Source organism: Pteropus vampyrus, unplaced genomic scaffold, assembly GCF_000151845.1.
Source record: "Pteropus vampyrus isolate Shadow unplaced genomic scaffold, Pvam_2.0 Scaffold391, whole genome shotgun sequence".
NCBI lineage: Eukaryota > Metazoa > Chordata > Mammalia > Chiroptera > Pteropodidae > Pteropus > Pteropus vampyrus.
This window is the reverse complement of record NW_011889172.1, coordinates 1,424,939-1,438,936: the sequence shown is the minus strand read 5'-3', so window position 1 is coordinate 1,438,936 and position 13,998 is coordinate 1,424,939. Positions and strand designations below refer to the sequence as shown.

At 57.2% G+C, this 13,998-nt stretch overlaps 1 protein-coding gene across 4 annotated transcripts; it reads right to left on the bottom strand.

Moving 5' to 3' along the window:
• Positions 1 to 2,844: 2,844 nt before the first annotated feature.
• On the bottom strand, positions 2,845 to 13,903 carry PRKCSH (protein kinase C substrate 80K-H). 4 transcript variants are annotated; one of them, XM_023523353.1, is made up of 18 exons: positions 13,784 to 13,903; positions 13,284 to 13,436; positions 12,964 to 13,080; positions 12,306 to 12,401; positions 12,155 to 12,212; positions 11,163 to 11,280; positions 9,580 to 9,709; positions 7,137 to 7,221; positions 6,277 to 6,355; positions 5,506 to 5,592; positions 5,060 to 5,233; positions 4,893 to 4,986; positions 4,373 to 4,442; positions 3,986 to 4,075; positions 3,722 to 3,796; positions 3,529 to 3,628; positions 3,286 to 3,449; positions 2,845 to 3,152 (listed from the first exon to the last, which is right to left on the bottom strand). In XM_023523353.1, the coding sequence occupies exons 2-17, from the start codon at positions 13,357 to 13,359 to the stop codon at positions 3,303 to 3,305; spliced, it is 1,596 nt and encodes a 531-aa protein (XP_023379121.1). In that variant the 5' UTR covers positions 13,360 to 13,436; positions 13,784 to 13,903; the 3' UTR covers positions 2,845 to 3,152; positions 3,286 to 3,302. The 4 variants fall into 4 exon arrangements, with proteins under 4 accessions (XP_023379121.1, XP_011378628.1, XP_011378630.1 ...); XM_011380326.2 differs by having other exon boundaries at positions 13,788 to 13,886; XM_011380328.2 differs by having other exon boundaries at positions 5,081 to 5,233; positions 13,788 to 13,886.
• Positions 13,904 to 13,998: the final 95 nt, after the last annotated feature.

Genomic DNA, 13,998 nt, shown 5'->3' with positions numbered 1-13,998 from the left:
AAAGACACGCAGGGGCACGCACCCCCCCACATACAGGGACAGACGGACATAGAACAGCACTTACAGACCCAGACGCGCGCCCTGGAAACGTTTAGGGACTAGGCCAAATTCAGACACGGAGACGAACATGGGTAAAACACAAGAGACTGAAGTAGGGGCCACATAAATGTGGCGGCAGTTGAACATGGACGTGGACAAACGTGGCCACAGGCAGCTGTGGACACGGGCACACATGGACATGCAAACATTTCCATGTGCGTACATGGAGACGTGAAAGTGGAGACATACATTTGAACACACAAATCTAGACACCCAGTCACAGAGAAAGAGACACAACACCCAGGAACACACATACCTGCTGCCCATAGCACCCCTCAGGCCCAGGTGAGAGGTCCCAGCCCAGACCCCAGCCCAGTCTGCTTCCTCTGGCCAGGCCGGCCGCCCCTCCCCCCGGCACGCGGCCCCACTCGCCCCTGCCCCGGGTTCTCTGCGGAGCTCTCCTGGCTCATCAGTGGTCCCTGCCGCCCACGGACACGGGCGTGCACACACAGCGTCCACGCATCCAGACACACGATACCTCGTTCACTTTTGGCGTCATGGTGGGCTGGAGGCAGCACCCCCCCCAACACTTGAGGCCAAAGGACCCCTTGTCCCTGGGGCTTAGCCTCCCTGGGCCCAGGCCCTGGACCCGATGGGAGGTGGGGCCCTTAGCCTCTCCTCCTACACCCAGAGCCTCCCCGGCAGCAAGCACCCACCACTCCCCACCAGGCCCAGGGTGGACAGGCCTAGGGCCCAGCCCTGCATTCCCTTCCCGTCCACTAGTCACCCCCTTTCAGTTTATTGGGTTTTTCCGTCTTTCCAGATGAGTTGAGGGCAGTGGACGCAGCCCCTATCCCAAACCCCAGCCCTGGCTTCTGTCCGGAACTTCTGTCCCCCTAGTTTTCATTCTTTGTAACAAAAAATTCCAACAGAAGCCAAAGGCAGGAGCCCATGGGAGCCCTCGCACCCTCTCCCCGACCCTGCAGTGGGCCCAGTCAGAACCGAGAATCGCAAACCCCGATTTTAGATTCAGTTGACTTTCCTCCGGTGTCCCTGCTTTGGTGTCCGGCCATGGCCCCATCTGACTGCCCAGCTCTCTCTCCCCCACCCCTCCCCGGTGTTTGTTATTAAACGTCTGTGGAGCTTCTGCTGCAAGGAACAAAAAGAAAAAAAAATCAAAAAAGCAACAAAAAAACACAAATAGAAGAGAAAAAAAGCGACAAAAAAAAGGAAGAAAAAACACACAGAAGAGATTTTAAAAAAAAGGAAAAAAAAAAACAGACATAAACTGGCACCAGTTAACTTTCTTGTACTTTTTTGCCGAATTTAGCTTCTTGTAGTTTTAACTTATTGCTATGTTAACTATTTATTCTCGTTGCCCTGTAAGGACATTTGTGTATATTTCTGTTCCTTCATCCAGTTTGCAAGTTTAAAGGAACCACGATGTTCTCTTTGTTTCTTTAAGTTTTGCCGAGACGTGGTTATGCCTAATTTATTTATAAAAGGGGAAGTGAAATCATTAAAGTAATAATAATTATTAATAACAGTAACGGTAGCCAAGTGGCACCGGGGGCGCGTGCGCTCTGCGGGGCAGTTCCCCGTGTGGCCAGCGACGCCCGGGTCTCAATGGGATTATTTTTGCTCGTCTTGAGAATTTTTTCAGTCCTATTTAGCTGGTGAAAACCCTAGCTTGTTCTTGATACACGAACCTATTTATTCTTGTGGTTTCTAAGTCCTCCCGGATCCCCCCACTCCCCTCCAGCAGGGCAGGCCCCCTAGGGGGTCCCTCCCTCTCCCTCTGCTGTTTCTTGGGGCTTTCTCCCCTCCGCTCTCCTTGCACGCGGGGACACGTGTGCACACGTGGGCAGCGTGCTGGGGGCATCTGTGAGCAATAAGGGCTGGGTTTGTCCCCCACCCTGGGGGGGACCGGGCTCTGGAGAGGGGTGTACCTCCCCACCCCCATCCCCCCACTGAGGCCTAGGCCCCTGCCACCCCCAAGACTGGGAGGGCACTTCTTTTTCTAAAACATAGAACTCAGCCTAGCCAGTCAGGCCCCCTCCTGGGAGGCCAGCCCCTCACCCCGGGGGAGGGGGCCTGGGGTCTTCCATGTCCCTGGGGATGGGGGCAGGGCCCGTGGGGAGGGGGCCTCAGCCCCTCCAGCCCTCCCTTCATCCTGTTATTTATTCAGAAGGTTTCACATCAGACAGAGTCCATATGTTGGAGGTGATAAAGAACTGTAAAGAAAAAAAAAAAAAGACAAAAAAAACAAGAACACTTTGCGTTGCGTTTAGACTATTTATTACCGGATTACAGGCCTGGCCGCGGTAACAGACTTTTACATGGAATTGTTTAATTATTTGTACTTTTCATGCCAGAAAATAAAAGTTCAGAATCTTACGGCCTCGGTCGGGTGTCTGTGCACTGGCAAGCAGGGAGTGTTGGACTATGTGCTCTTAACCCTGGCTGTGCGGCCTTGTGCAAGCTGCTTTCCCTCTGGGCCTAGGTCTCATCTCAGGCTGCTTGGCCTACCCACAGCACAGATGAGACTCAGGCAGCATGGTGGAGGTGGGACTAGCTCAGGCAGAAATCGAGACCGATGTGGCCCGCGGTCCCTTGGTGTCAGATCCTCTAGTTCCATGGGCATCTCAGGTGTGAATCATTTTAAGTGTGACTCAGGCTCTGTGGAGCTGGTCTGATGGGGGAGGGGACCAGCCCAAGATCCACAGACAGCTGCTGCCTCCCACGTTCTGCCCTCTGCCCACCCTTGGCCCATTTCGTGCCCAAGCAAAACGAGGCGGACATAGATGGGTTGGAGGTTCATGTTTATTGTTTCGAAGTCACAGTCAATTCACTGTCCCCACCAGGAGGGGAGGTAGATGCCCTGGGCAGGGGGCGGGGCAGGCTGGGCAGTGAGCCATCAGGCTGGGCCTGGGGAGAGTGTGCTCCTTTAGTCCATCTTTGGGGGCTGCTGGGGCCAAGAGTAGGGCAGGGAGCTCCTCACAAATCCTGCCCCCATGGGAAGGACGAGAAGACTCAGAGGGGGCAGGTCTTGATCCACAGACTGTGAAGCGAGTGGGTGGCACTGCTGGGGGCTGGTTCCATGCCTTGAGGTTCTGGGGCCAAAGAAAGACCCAGGGAGAAAGAGACAAAGGGACACAGGTGAGGAGAGCAATGGCACTGGCCTAGGTTCCTTAAACACCACTGCATCCCCAATCCAGGCAGGCAGAGACCCGACTCCCTACCCACCTCTATGATGGGCAGGGCTAGAGCTCATCGTGGTCGCCATTGGCAGGCGGTTCAGGGGGCGGCTCTGGGCAGGCGGCTGGTGTCATCAGCTCCATGAGGTACTCGCAGCGACTGGGCTCCATGGTGCTGGTCACCACTGTCTCTTTCCCACATAGCAGGCGCACCTGCGGAGGGTGGGCTCAGCCAGGCCTGGGTCCCCCAACTCCACCCACTACCTCTGTCCCCTGCCAACCAAGCACTTACGGTGGTGGAGCGGTTGGGGCCCTGCCAGCAGCCCGTCCCCTGCTCGTACTTCATGATGCTGAACTTGTCGTGTTCCGGGCCGGCCCATGAGCCCCAAGTGCTACAGAAGAGTGGGGTGCTAAGGGTGGGCCAGCTGGGGGCCTGGAGGATTGCAGGGGACAGGGGAAGGGGGATCCAGCCTGAGCTCACTCACCCGAGGTTGGTTGGGGAACCACCGAGCTTGGGTTTCTGTGAGACAAGTTTGAAGGGACAGAGCCGGTAGATGTACCTGTCATGGGATGGGGCTGGTGGGTGGGGGGAACACAGGGCCCCAGCCTCCCTGACGTGCCTGCACAGGCCCCTCAAACTTCAATGATCAGCCCTAAGGCCACCCCCGCTCGCTCCCCCATGACCTTGCTCAAACTCGTGGGACCCTCCAAGTCCACCCGCCTGCCCTGGGAGGGGGAGGGGAACACACTCATTGGTGGTGAGTTCATAGCACTGGCTGTATAGGTAGGCGAACTCCCCATTGGGGCCGAAATCAAAGGAAATCTCCTGCTCCAGGTTCCTGGAAGGGAAGGACAAGTGGTGAAGGGGAAGTCAAGTCACCACAGGCAGACTCAGGACAACACTGGAAGGCCCTGTGACCCATCAGTGGAGGGCCGTGAGGGAGATGGGCTCTGGCTCCCCATCTCTCCGCCTCCTGGGGACCCCCCCCTCAGGAACCACTGCCATCTCTCTGCTTTGGTGGCAGTAGTTGCCTCAGCAACTTCCCATTACCACCTCCTCTGGGGAATGGGGCAGCAGGCGGCCGTGGGGCAGGTGGTGACGCGGCCCTGCTGTGGCCAGACCCGTGGCCCCATACCTGATAGACTCCTCCATGTCCCTCAAGGACCGCTCAGCCTCCTCAAACTTGTTACGGGCCTCCTGGGCAGCTAGGGGGATAGAATGGGGCAAGAGGTCAGAGGTGCCCCTACCCCCATCCGGGCAGGGGGTACGTGGACATGCCTGCTTCCCTGCCCCCCGGGCCTGCTGTGGGTGAGGACTGGGCCAGGGACGGCCCTGTGGGCCTGCCAGCCGCAAGGCAGACCCCAACCCACCGCCCAGGCTCTCGGCTCCCAAAAGAAGAGGGCGAGGGTTCCCAGGGCCCCACTGGCTCCCCGCCTGCAAGGGTGGCACAAACAAGTAGCAGCCGTGAGGCGGCAGGAGGGCCCCTGGGGTTGGCAGGGGTGGCACTGGCCTCCCCAGGCCCCAGACGTACCCTCCAGGATGTCCCTAGACCCCCCAGGCTTGCTGGAGGAGCAAGTGGGGCCTGGTTCTCGGGCCCCTGCAAGTGCAGGAGATGGGGGGCAGGGTCTCCTCCCTCTCAAACCGTGAGACCTCACCATCGATGAAGGCCTGTGTCTGCTCGTCGTAGGGTGGCATTTTGTCCTCAGTGGGGCTGGCTGGTTGGGGGGGCACGAGTGGGGGTGGGGACTCCTGGCGGAGGAGCAGCAGAGTCAGTGAGTGACCCTGCTCCAGCTCCACACCCCCTTATCCCCAAGACACACACCTTGGACTGCTCCCCCTGCACCTGGGAATCCCCCTCCTCTTCCTCTTCTTCCTCCTCCAGCTCCTCCTCCTCCTCTTCCTCTTCCTCTGTGGGCAGTGAGGGCAGCGGGGGCTGTTCCTCTCTGGGCTCCATCACGTCAGGCACAGATGGCACCAGTGGGTCAGTGGGCAGCACCTGGCCGGCATATGGGGTGCTCTGTGCTGTGGACTTGGGGTCTGCCCCCACCCCCATGGGGCTGGGCCCACACTCACACCATCGCCCTAGGGGAGGCCCCAGTGTCTCCGCCCCTTCCAAGGGGCCTGGAGGGACAGCTGGGGTGGGAGGTGCTGAGGTGGCCCAGCTGGCCAGGGTGGCCCAGTGCCAGAACTGGAGGCAGTTCCTTTGTGAGGCATAAAGGGGTGGAGCAAGGGGGTGCAGGACCACGTCCTCTCCCCTCCCCCACTGACCTCTGATTGGTACTTGTCCCTGATGGCAGCCCAGACACGGTCGTGGAAGGTGGCAGCGTCCATCTGCTCATCTCCCCCAAGCAGGGTCTGTGTGCATGCAGTGGAGCAGCGTCAGGATCAGGGCCTCCAGGTGGCCCTCCTGGGCCCCAAGGACTTGCGAGGGGGGCCTCGGGCTGTGGTGCCAGGCACAGGCCAGCCCTGCCCTCCCCAGGCCACGGCAGGCCAGGCTGGGTGAGGCACAGCAGCCGGAAGTGGGCAGCACGGCTGGTGGGAAGAGAAGCCCGCCACCAACAGGGCGAGGGCAGGGGGACAACTGGAGAGACCAGGGAGTTAGACAGAAGACCTGGGAGAGGCCAAGAGGGGCAGGAAGGGACCCAGCAGGGGACAGTGATGGACAGAGGGACAGAGGAGCAGGGTCCAGACTACAGAGACAGAGAGCCAAGGCCCAAGTGTGAGTGTGACTGGTGTAGACTCATGGAGCCAGTGGGGGCGTGTGGGTGGGAAACCAGGCTCTGTCTGGACCAGACACCCTGAGGCGCCCACATGACCCCACCAGGTCCCAAAGTGGTGCTGGGCAGTGCCTTCCTGGCTCACCCAGGTAAGGCCAGGCTGCACGGGCCACATGAGAAGCCCCAGCAGCTCCAGTCCAGGGCCAGCGGGGAGCTTTCCATGGGAGCAGCCCACAGCCAGCCTGTCTCCCGCTTCCTGGCTCTGAAGTCACCTGGGGCAATCCCCTCTAGGAGTCCCAGAAGAAGGGGCAGGTTGGGGTACCTGGGCTTCCCCTTCTGATAGCACCCCATCCCCATCGGTGTCCAGCTCTGAGTGGGTCTGTAGCTCAGCCAGGGAGACCCTGCAGGGACAGAGGCCAACAGAGGTGTGAGCAGCAGGAAGTTGGGAGGTGAACTTTAGGGTCGGGGACCCCACCCAGCCCCCACACCCAGAAAGAGCAGGTCCTGTCCACCTGGTCCCTTGCCTCCTACCCCTTCCTTAAGCCTCTACACTGAAGGGGCTCAGAGGAGGGGAGAGATGGGCGGGATCAGCCTCTCCTCCCGACCCGCCAGCAGCAAGCATTTCCCTCCACCCTCAGAACCCGAAGCATCCAAACTGCCCTCTGCTTGGTGCCCTCCACCCAAAGGAGCCCAAATACCCACAATGTCCTGGGCACCATACTCTGTCCCCCCGCCCATCACCATTGTCACCCAGGGAATGACCCGCCCTGCCTATTCTGCCCCTTGGTCCCCATGAAGCTCTCCGCTCCTAGCCAGGGTGCCTACCCAGCCTGCTTGCTCCCAACAGCCCACTCTCCACTGAGCTATTTGCTCAAGGTCGACGAACAAGTTCAGGGGCACAGCTGGGATTCAAAGGGGTCTAGTTTTGACCAGAGCAGGCTTGGGAAAAGTAATGGGATCCCTTGTCATCTTGCTCAGCTCTTTAGGCGGGCACTTTCCCTCATCTCTTCCCCACATCCTGGCCTGTTCTGGACCCATTTTACTCAGAAATAGAGACTCACTCAAAGAGGGCTTGGGACAGCTCAGGCCCCATGGCGAGGCGGGGGGCTGGCTGATTTGTAAAGGCAGGTAGGTGGGAAGAGGGGACCCCAAGCCCAGGGCGGGCACCACAGACACACTCACGCCCCATCCATGTCATCGTCCAGCTCCTGGAAGGCAGCGGCTGCCAGCTCCTGCTCCCGCTGGGCCTTGGAAGCAGCCTGCTGCTCTGTGGAAGGCCCAGCTCTGTCAGCCTTGCCCTGCCCGCTGGCTCCCTCCACCCTGCGACCTGCCCTCTCCCATCGCCGGCTATGTGCCTGGCCCTACACTGGGCATGGGGGCCCTGAGTTAGACCACTGTCGGGGAAAGACGGGGCAGAAGCCAGACAATGACGAGGGATGGCCAGGGTGGGGGTGGAGGAGACAAGAAGTGCCAAATTGTGGGGAGATTCTGAAGGGGGAGCTGATGGGGTGTGCAAACGGGTCAGAGGTGGGGAGCAGTAGAGGACACCTCTGGGTCTTTGGTCTCAACAAGCCGGGGCTATGAGAAACCATGCAAGGGGCAAGTGGGGGGACCATGCCTTATTTTTGCCACGTCTGGGAGGCCCCAGGAGAAGTGAACCGAGCACCCCACCAGGTTCACTCTCCAACATGAAGGAGACTGGGGAATGAGATGCATGGGGACATGGCCAGGCAAGGGGAGTAACCTGGTGAGTGTGAGGTCCCTGTGGGACATCGAGGGGTAGGTACGTTCAGGTACAGATGCATTTGTGAGTAGAGAACCAAAGAGGGGAAGACAGAGGTCAGGGGTCCAACCCAGAAGGGGCACCGGGATCTCGGGCCCACAGAGCAGGAGTGTGGGCCATCAGGAAAGGGGAGGAAAAGCATCCTCATGGAGCAGCGGCTCCCATGGAGATGGAGATAAAGTACAGACTTAGAAAATGGGAAGTCCAGGCCTCAGAAACCAGGACAAGGAGTACAGTAAGCCCGGTTCAACCAGGATGGAGAGAAAGAGGCTATGTGGCTTCACAGCATTGGAGGGGAAGGCCAAGGTTAAGGAGAGCTGTTTGGGCAACAGAGGTCTGAGTGTTATTTCTAGGTAGAGGGAAGATGCCAGGCAGAGATCACCCAAGAAAGAGGGAAGATAACCGAAGGTCCAGGCTCTCCAAGGAGCAGGAGACAGTGAAGCCAGGGTGTGAGGGCAGAAATAGCCTCCACTAAGAGGAACCTCTGCCCAGTGAGCCATTGGGATTCTGGACAGGGAGCCTGTATGCAGTCAGCTCTCCCTGGTTTCCTGGCTCCCATTCCTCTTCTGCTCAGAATCCTCTATGGCTCCCACCTCACTTGGGGTAAAAGCCCAAGTCCTCCCCAGGGTCCCCAAGGCCCTGCACAACCTGCCCATTAGCACCTGCCCTTGTCTCCCAATTCTCCTCAACAACTCCCTCCAGCCACACGGCTGCCTTGCTGCTTCCCCAAAGTAATGGGATGCTGCCTCAGGGCCTTTGCACCTGCTCCCTCTGCAGGCAAGGGCTGGCTCCATCTTGTTCAATGCTGTATTGCTGGCACCTGGGGTGTGCTGGGCACACAGCAGGCACTCAGCAAATGCTTGTTGGGTGAACTACTAAATTACTGATTATGAGAATTCAGGGCAGAGAGAGAGGAAAAAAAGAATGCAGCAGATACCAAGAGATGGAGGAGATCAACAGTGTGGCCTCAGAGCATGGGCTGCCTGGCTCCTGGTTACTAGCCATACGAGCAGCTGGGGCCTCGCCTCCAAATCCTGCCAATAATACTTTGTCTTTTAACTAGCTGGGAGTAGAAGGCTTCTGCCCATCTGCCCCATCTACCCTGCTTCCATGGTGTGTCTCCCCCAAAGAGCAGACTGAGAACAAGGTCCAAGTCTTCCAATTTCCTGTAATGGTGGCATGACCTGATAACAGCAAGAAAATGCTGGACACGGCATAGAAAAAATCATCTTAAAACCAACCAAGGCAATAGGAATTGCCAGGGCAAAGAAGCACTTGGGAAGTTAAGAGATGTATAAGCTGGTTTTGCCCTAAAGTACTTTGCCGATCCTAGCAAATATGGATGTCTGTTTTGATGAGAACTTGTGGGGCCAAGGAGATGGAAATCAAAGTCCAAGGTAGGGAGCATAATAGCAGACACCCTCCACCTCAAATGACTATACTGTGACCCCACAAGGCTATTCCTTCAGGAAGAGTGACTGGACCGGAAATCACCCAGCCTGCACTCAGATCTCAGCTCACACTGCCTGAGAGGCTGGAGGAACCTCTGGCCTGAATTTGGATTTAGGGACCTCCAAATGGTAGTGTTCCCATATGGCTGACAGAAAGAAAAGCCCCTTCTCTCTAGAGAAAAACCTCTTGTCCTAGGCTGCAAATTCTTCCTATAAATGACTGTCAAATACAATGACCAACACACAATCCAAGATAACTAGGCGCATGAGAAATTGAACATCGTGATCCAAAGTCGAGAGAAAACAGATGACGATGAGCAAGAAGTCTCCTGGGCGCAGGCTCTTCCTGGGCCGGGAGCCAAGGGCAAGTAATGGCCACCCTGTGACATACCTTCCCACAGCTTCTGGTGCTGGTCTTTGGCCTCCTTCTCTGGCTTCTCGGCCTCCTCCTTCACCACCCGCAGCATCTCCACCTGGTCCTCCAGGGACTTTTTTCCGGCCTGTAGCTCAGCAAGCTTTTGCTGGGTGGGCAGAAGGCAAAGGGCGAGCTCTCCTTACATTCTGCCTTTTTCCTCACGTACTGCCACCTCCCTGCCTCTACTCCACAGGGCGACCACGGGATCTTTCTAAAGCACACACCAGCCTCGGTCCCCACCTTGCTACGGTTCCCCACACTGGAGAAACCCAAACACCTCAATGTAATCCCAAGGCCCCATGGGACCAGGCCCCTGCTGCCTCTCCAGCCTCATCTGCTCCCTTGCTATCTTAAAGTCTAGATCTGACCGCCCTGACATTCAGACTTCTGAATGCTCTCTGCCTGCAGTTCTTCGCACTCTGCCTGGATACCTCTGAATTACCCAACAGATTTCAGCTTAGAGGTCTCTTCCTCCAGGAAGTCTAACCTTTTCCCCAAGACTGTTTTGGGGGAGGTGGGGGGGACCAAGTGAGAGTCTCCCGATGCCCCACCACCCCAAACTTCCCCTTTCCCAGAAGCCCTGGGCATCACCTTCTATCTGTCCACCCCCAGCAGACAATGTACCCTTGAGGCAGTTTCTGGTCTGCTGCCAGCTTCGTGCCCAGTACACGTCACACCTTGGGCCCCTGTGGATACTTCAAGTAGCAACAAGTGTGCCAAGCAGGCTCAAAGCCAAGGGTAGGGTCCCAAGCTGTAGGGTCTTAGCCTGAGCCCCCACGGGATCACTTTCCTCCCAAGACCTTGGCTGACACCTCGGCCTGGCTTGCTGCCAGGATCCTCCCAACTCCCCAGGAAGGCAAAGACCACTTGGAGATAACCTCGCCACAACGCTCCACAACTATCTTCTGAACTTGGGAGGAGCCTCACTGGCCCATGTATTTGCGAGGGACCCCACTAGCCAGGCCATGGGGATGAGAGAGAAAAAGCTGGAATCTTCCCTAGGCAGAGACAGCTGGAGCCTTTGCTCACTGGGTCAGGCAGGAGCCCAGGAGCAGTGCTGAGGACCCTGACCCATCAAATAGCCAAGGGGGTGGCAAGCAGGGGAGGGAGACACACACCTGGGGACACACCCTCTTCTGGCCCCCAAAGCACCCACCTATTGAACTAACCCAGCTGCTGCTGACTGACACAGACTTGAGTCCTCCCCCAGAGCTGGGAAGCCACACAATCATCAGCCTCACCTTACAGATGGCAGAACCACGGACCCGAGAGGCAGAGGCATCCCTCTCGTTCCAGGAGGCAGCAGAGCTGCTGCCAGCCCCCTTTAGTCTGACACCTGAGGTCTCGGTAAACGCCAGTGCCGACCGCTGTCCACCTGGTAACAGCTTAACCAATGACTAAATGCCTGGTAAGCAAATAAGTAAACCAAAACACAGACAGTAACTGGCCGCAGGACACCACTCATCGGGAGCAGATGTCAACCCTATCTGGCCTCGCCAGCTCATGTTTCTAGACCTCAGGGCCCAGATCATCCTGGGCTGGCGCCACGGGCTCCCCACCTGCTTCTCCTCGCGGGCCTTCTTCCACTCCTCAATAAGGATCTTCTTCAGGCGGAACCCCTCGCGGGTAACCTCTGCTATCTGCTGCAATGTCTCTCTCTCCTTACGGCCCTTCTCTCTGGGGTGGGAGGGGAGACATACAGGCACCACCAGGGGGCACTTAGGACCCATCATATCTGCCTCTTCTGAAAGAGCTCAACCCCACCTGCCACCTCATGTTGGGAAAAATAAGACAGAAACTCTCCTCCCCACACCTCTCCCTCTCTTGGCCTCAGAGCCCTGCATCCTTGTCCTTGGGAGTAGGGACCGTGGGCAGGGTTTGCCCACCCTTGAGGTCAGGGGAAGGACTAGGGAGGACTGGGATGGGGGACTGGAAGTTGGCTCCCAAGAGAGAAAGGGACATAAGTCAGACTCGCGGACAATCTGGCCAGTAAGCATGTTGTGCATGATTCACCCTCTACTTAAATAAAAGTCATTTGGTCAGAAAAGTTTCCATAAATATTAGGACTTTTGGTTTCACTAAAAAAACCAATCGGGCCCTGTCACCTGTTATCAACTGACAAGAGTCAAAGGCAGCTGTCTCTTTAGATGCCACAAGCCCCACCACTCCCTACTGCCTTACACTCAGGCTGCTTCTGCCATTTAATTACCTGTCTGTGGGCATTTCAGTTTCCAGGTCCTGTTGCACAGCATAGCAATTAAACACATGGAGTCTCAACTCAGACCGACCCAGGTTCAAGTCCTGGCTCTGCTATCTCCTAGCTATGTGAACCTGAAGAAGTCTTTCTTTCTCCTTTCTAAACTTGAGCTCCCTCACCTGTTGAACAGGCAAATGACTGCACCCGCTTCCAGACCAGAGAGAAAGCTGGCGATGGAGCATATACAAAGCACCTGGCAAAGTAAGCGCTCAATACTCAAAAGCAGAAAAGAGGGGGCCGATTCACTGGGCAGGTCAAGGAAAGGTCCTGGAGGGATGGGTGGCACCCACGTACTTGCAGATGTTCTCACAGATGATTCCACTATTGTACTCATCCGTCCCGTCACAGCAGTCTGAGGACAGAGGTAGAGGGACCATCAGACCCAGCAGTGTCCCCTCCCTCCACCTACTGCCTTTTACCCCAACCCCGGTGGGATCTCACTTACCACAAACTCCGTCATTGACCCATCTGGAAGAGATGTACAAGGACTTGTAGCCAGTGTTAGTGCAGTGGAAGCTGCCATTAGGACAGGCGGCCGTGCCTGTGGGAAAGAAGGGAGGGTTTCTGGAGTGTGCTCAGGGCCTGACACATCCCATCCACCCAGACAGACCACTCCCTCCCCCAACACACATGCATACAGGGAGCACAAGAAAAGCAGGAGTAACCAACGCCGAGTAAGAGCAAGAGACAGCTGCACGCTCAGGGCCTGAAACAAAACTCTCCAGTGCTCCCTCCTGCCTCTCCCCACCAATGCCTTCAGAACAGGGCCCCCAACTCCCTCGCCTTCACTCTGCCTCTGTCTGCCCCTGGGACCCACCTTCTCTCCCACCTCTGAGTGCTTGCACATGCTGGATTCTCCATCTGCAGCACCCTTTAGGACGGAGCTGAGAACTCACCTCCTCTCTCCAGGCTGGGTGGGGGCCTCTTGGAGCTCCCACAGTGCCTGTTGCTCTCCTCACCAAACCACCCACCACTCACTTCTGTGCCTGCTTTCCCGCTCAACAAACAGGGAGTGGGACTGCGTCTGTCTGGGTCACCACACGGGGCCTAGAATTCACCAGGTGTTCAATAAGTGTCTAATGAATGACTGAAGAAAAACTCACCTGGCTCATCTGAGCCATCCTTGCAGTCACAGTAGTCATCGTTGACGTGATCGAAAGGGATGGTGGCCAAACCGTCCAGGCAAGTAAAAGGCTTGGACTCATCATAGAAGTGATGGTCTGCGGAGAGAGGGAAAGGATTAAGCCTAGGGCTTACGTTGAGGAGGAGGCCCTCTCAGCCTAACAGCACTCTGCCTCCACCCACCAGCGAGCTCTGTACCCAGAGGCCGGGAAAGTGAGGCAAAAGCCTACAAACATCTACCCCAGGAGCCAAAAATCAGCCCCTTCCACACCCTTCCTCCCACACCCGGCGGCAGACTCACTGGTGAGAGAGACGCCCCGGGGCCGCTTGACCTCCACGGCCCAGCACACCGGGAGCAGCAACAGCAACAGTAACATTTCGGCAAAGACTCGGAGTCCGGAAACAGGTTCCGTGGGAGGAAACTGGCTGCGGGGAGATGCGCTGTGCCTCAATGCTGCAAGTAAGGGCGGCCGGTAAGTAGCAGAGGGCTACATCCAACCAAAGGAAAGCGCCTCTTCCTTCAGCCAATGGGATTCCTCCATCGCTTCAGGGCAATGGGGGCTCATCGGGGAAGATATGGCGTGTCGAGGGGGGTCTCCCCAATCCTGCCCAGTGGAGGGAAGTCTGACTTTTCTCCTATCAAGAGTGGGGATCTCAAAACCTCCGCTCCATGTGGCCGGGGGTTAAGATATCCAATTCCTACCAATAGGCTAAGGGGTTAACAATCTCCTCTCCCGACGCACGACCTCAGTTTACCCCCAAGAGGAAACTGGGGTGCCTTCCCGACCCCTTGTTCATCACCTACACGAGGCAGGAGCGAAGGTCAATATCCACCGCGCCCCCCTTGCCCAGCCGCCAACAGTTCCTCCTGCAGAAAGAAAGCGGAAATGTGCTGTATACGTCACTTCCTGTAACACGCTGCGCACCCGGAACGGAGGCTCGGTGACGCCATGTTGAGAGTGGCAAATAAGGTGTCGGAATCTAGACAGCCATCTTGGATAAGACTGTGAAGCTTT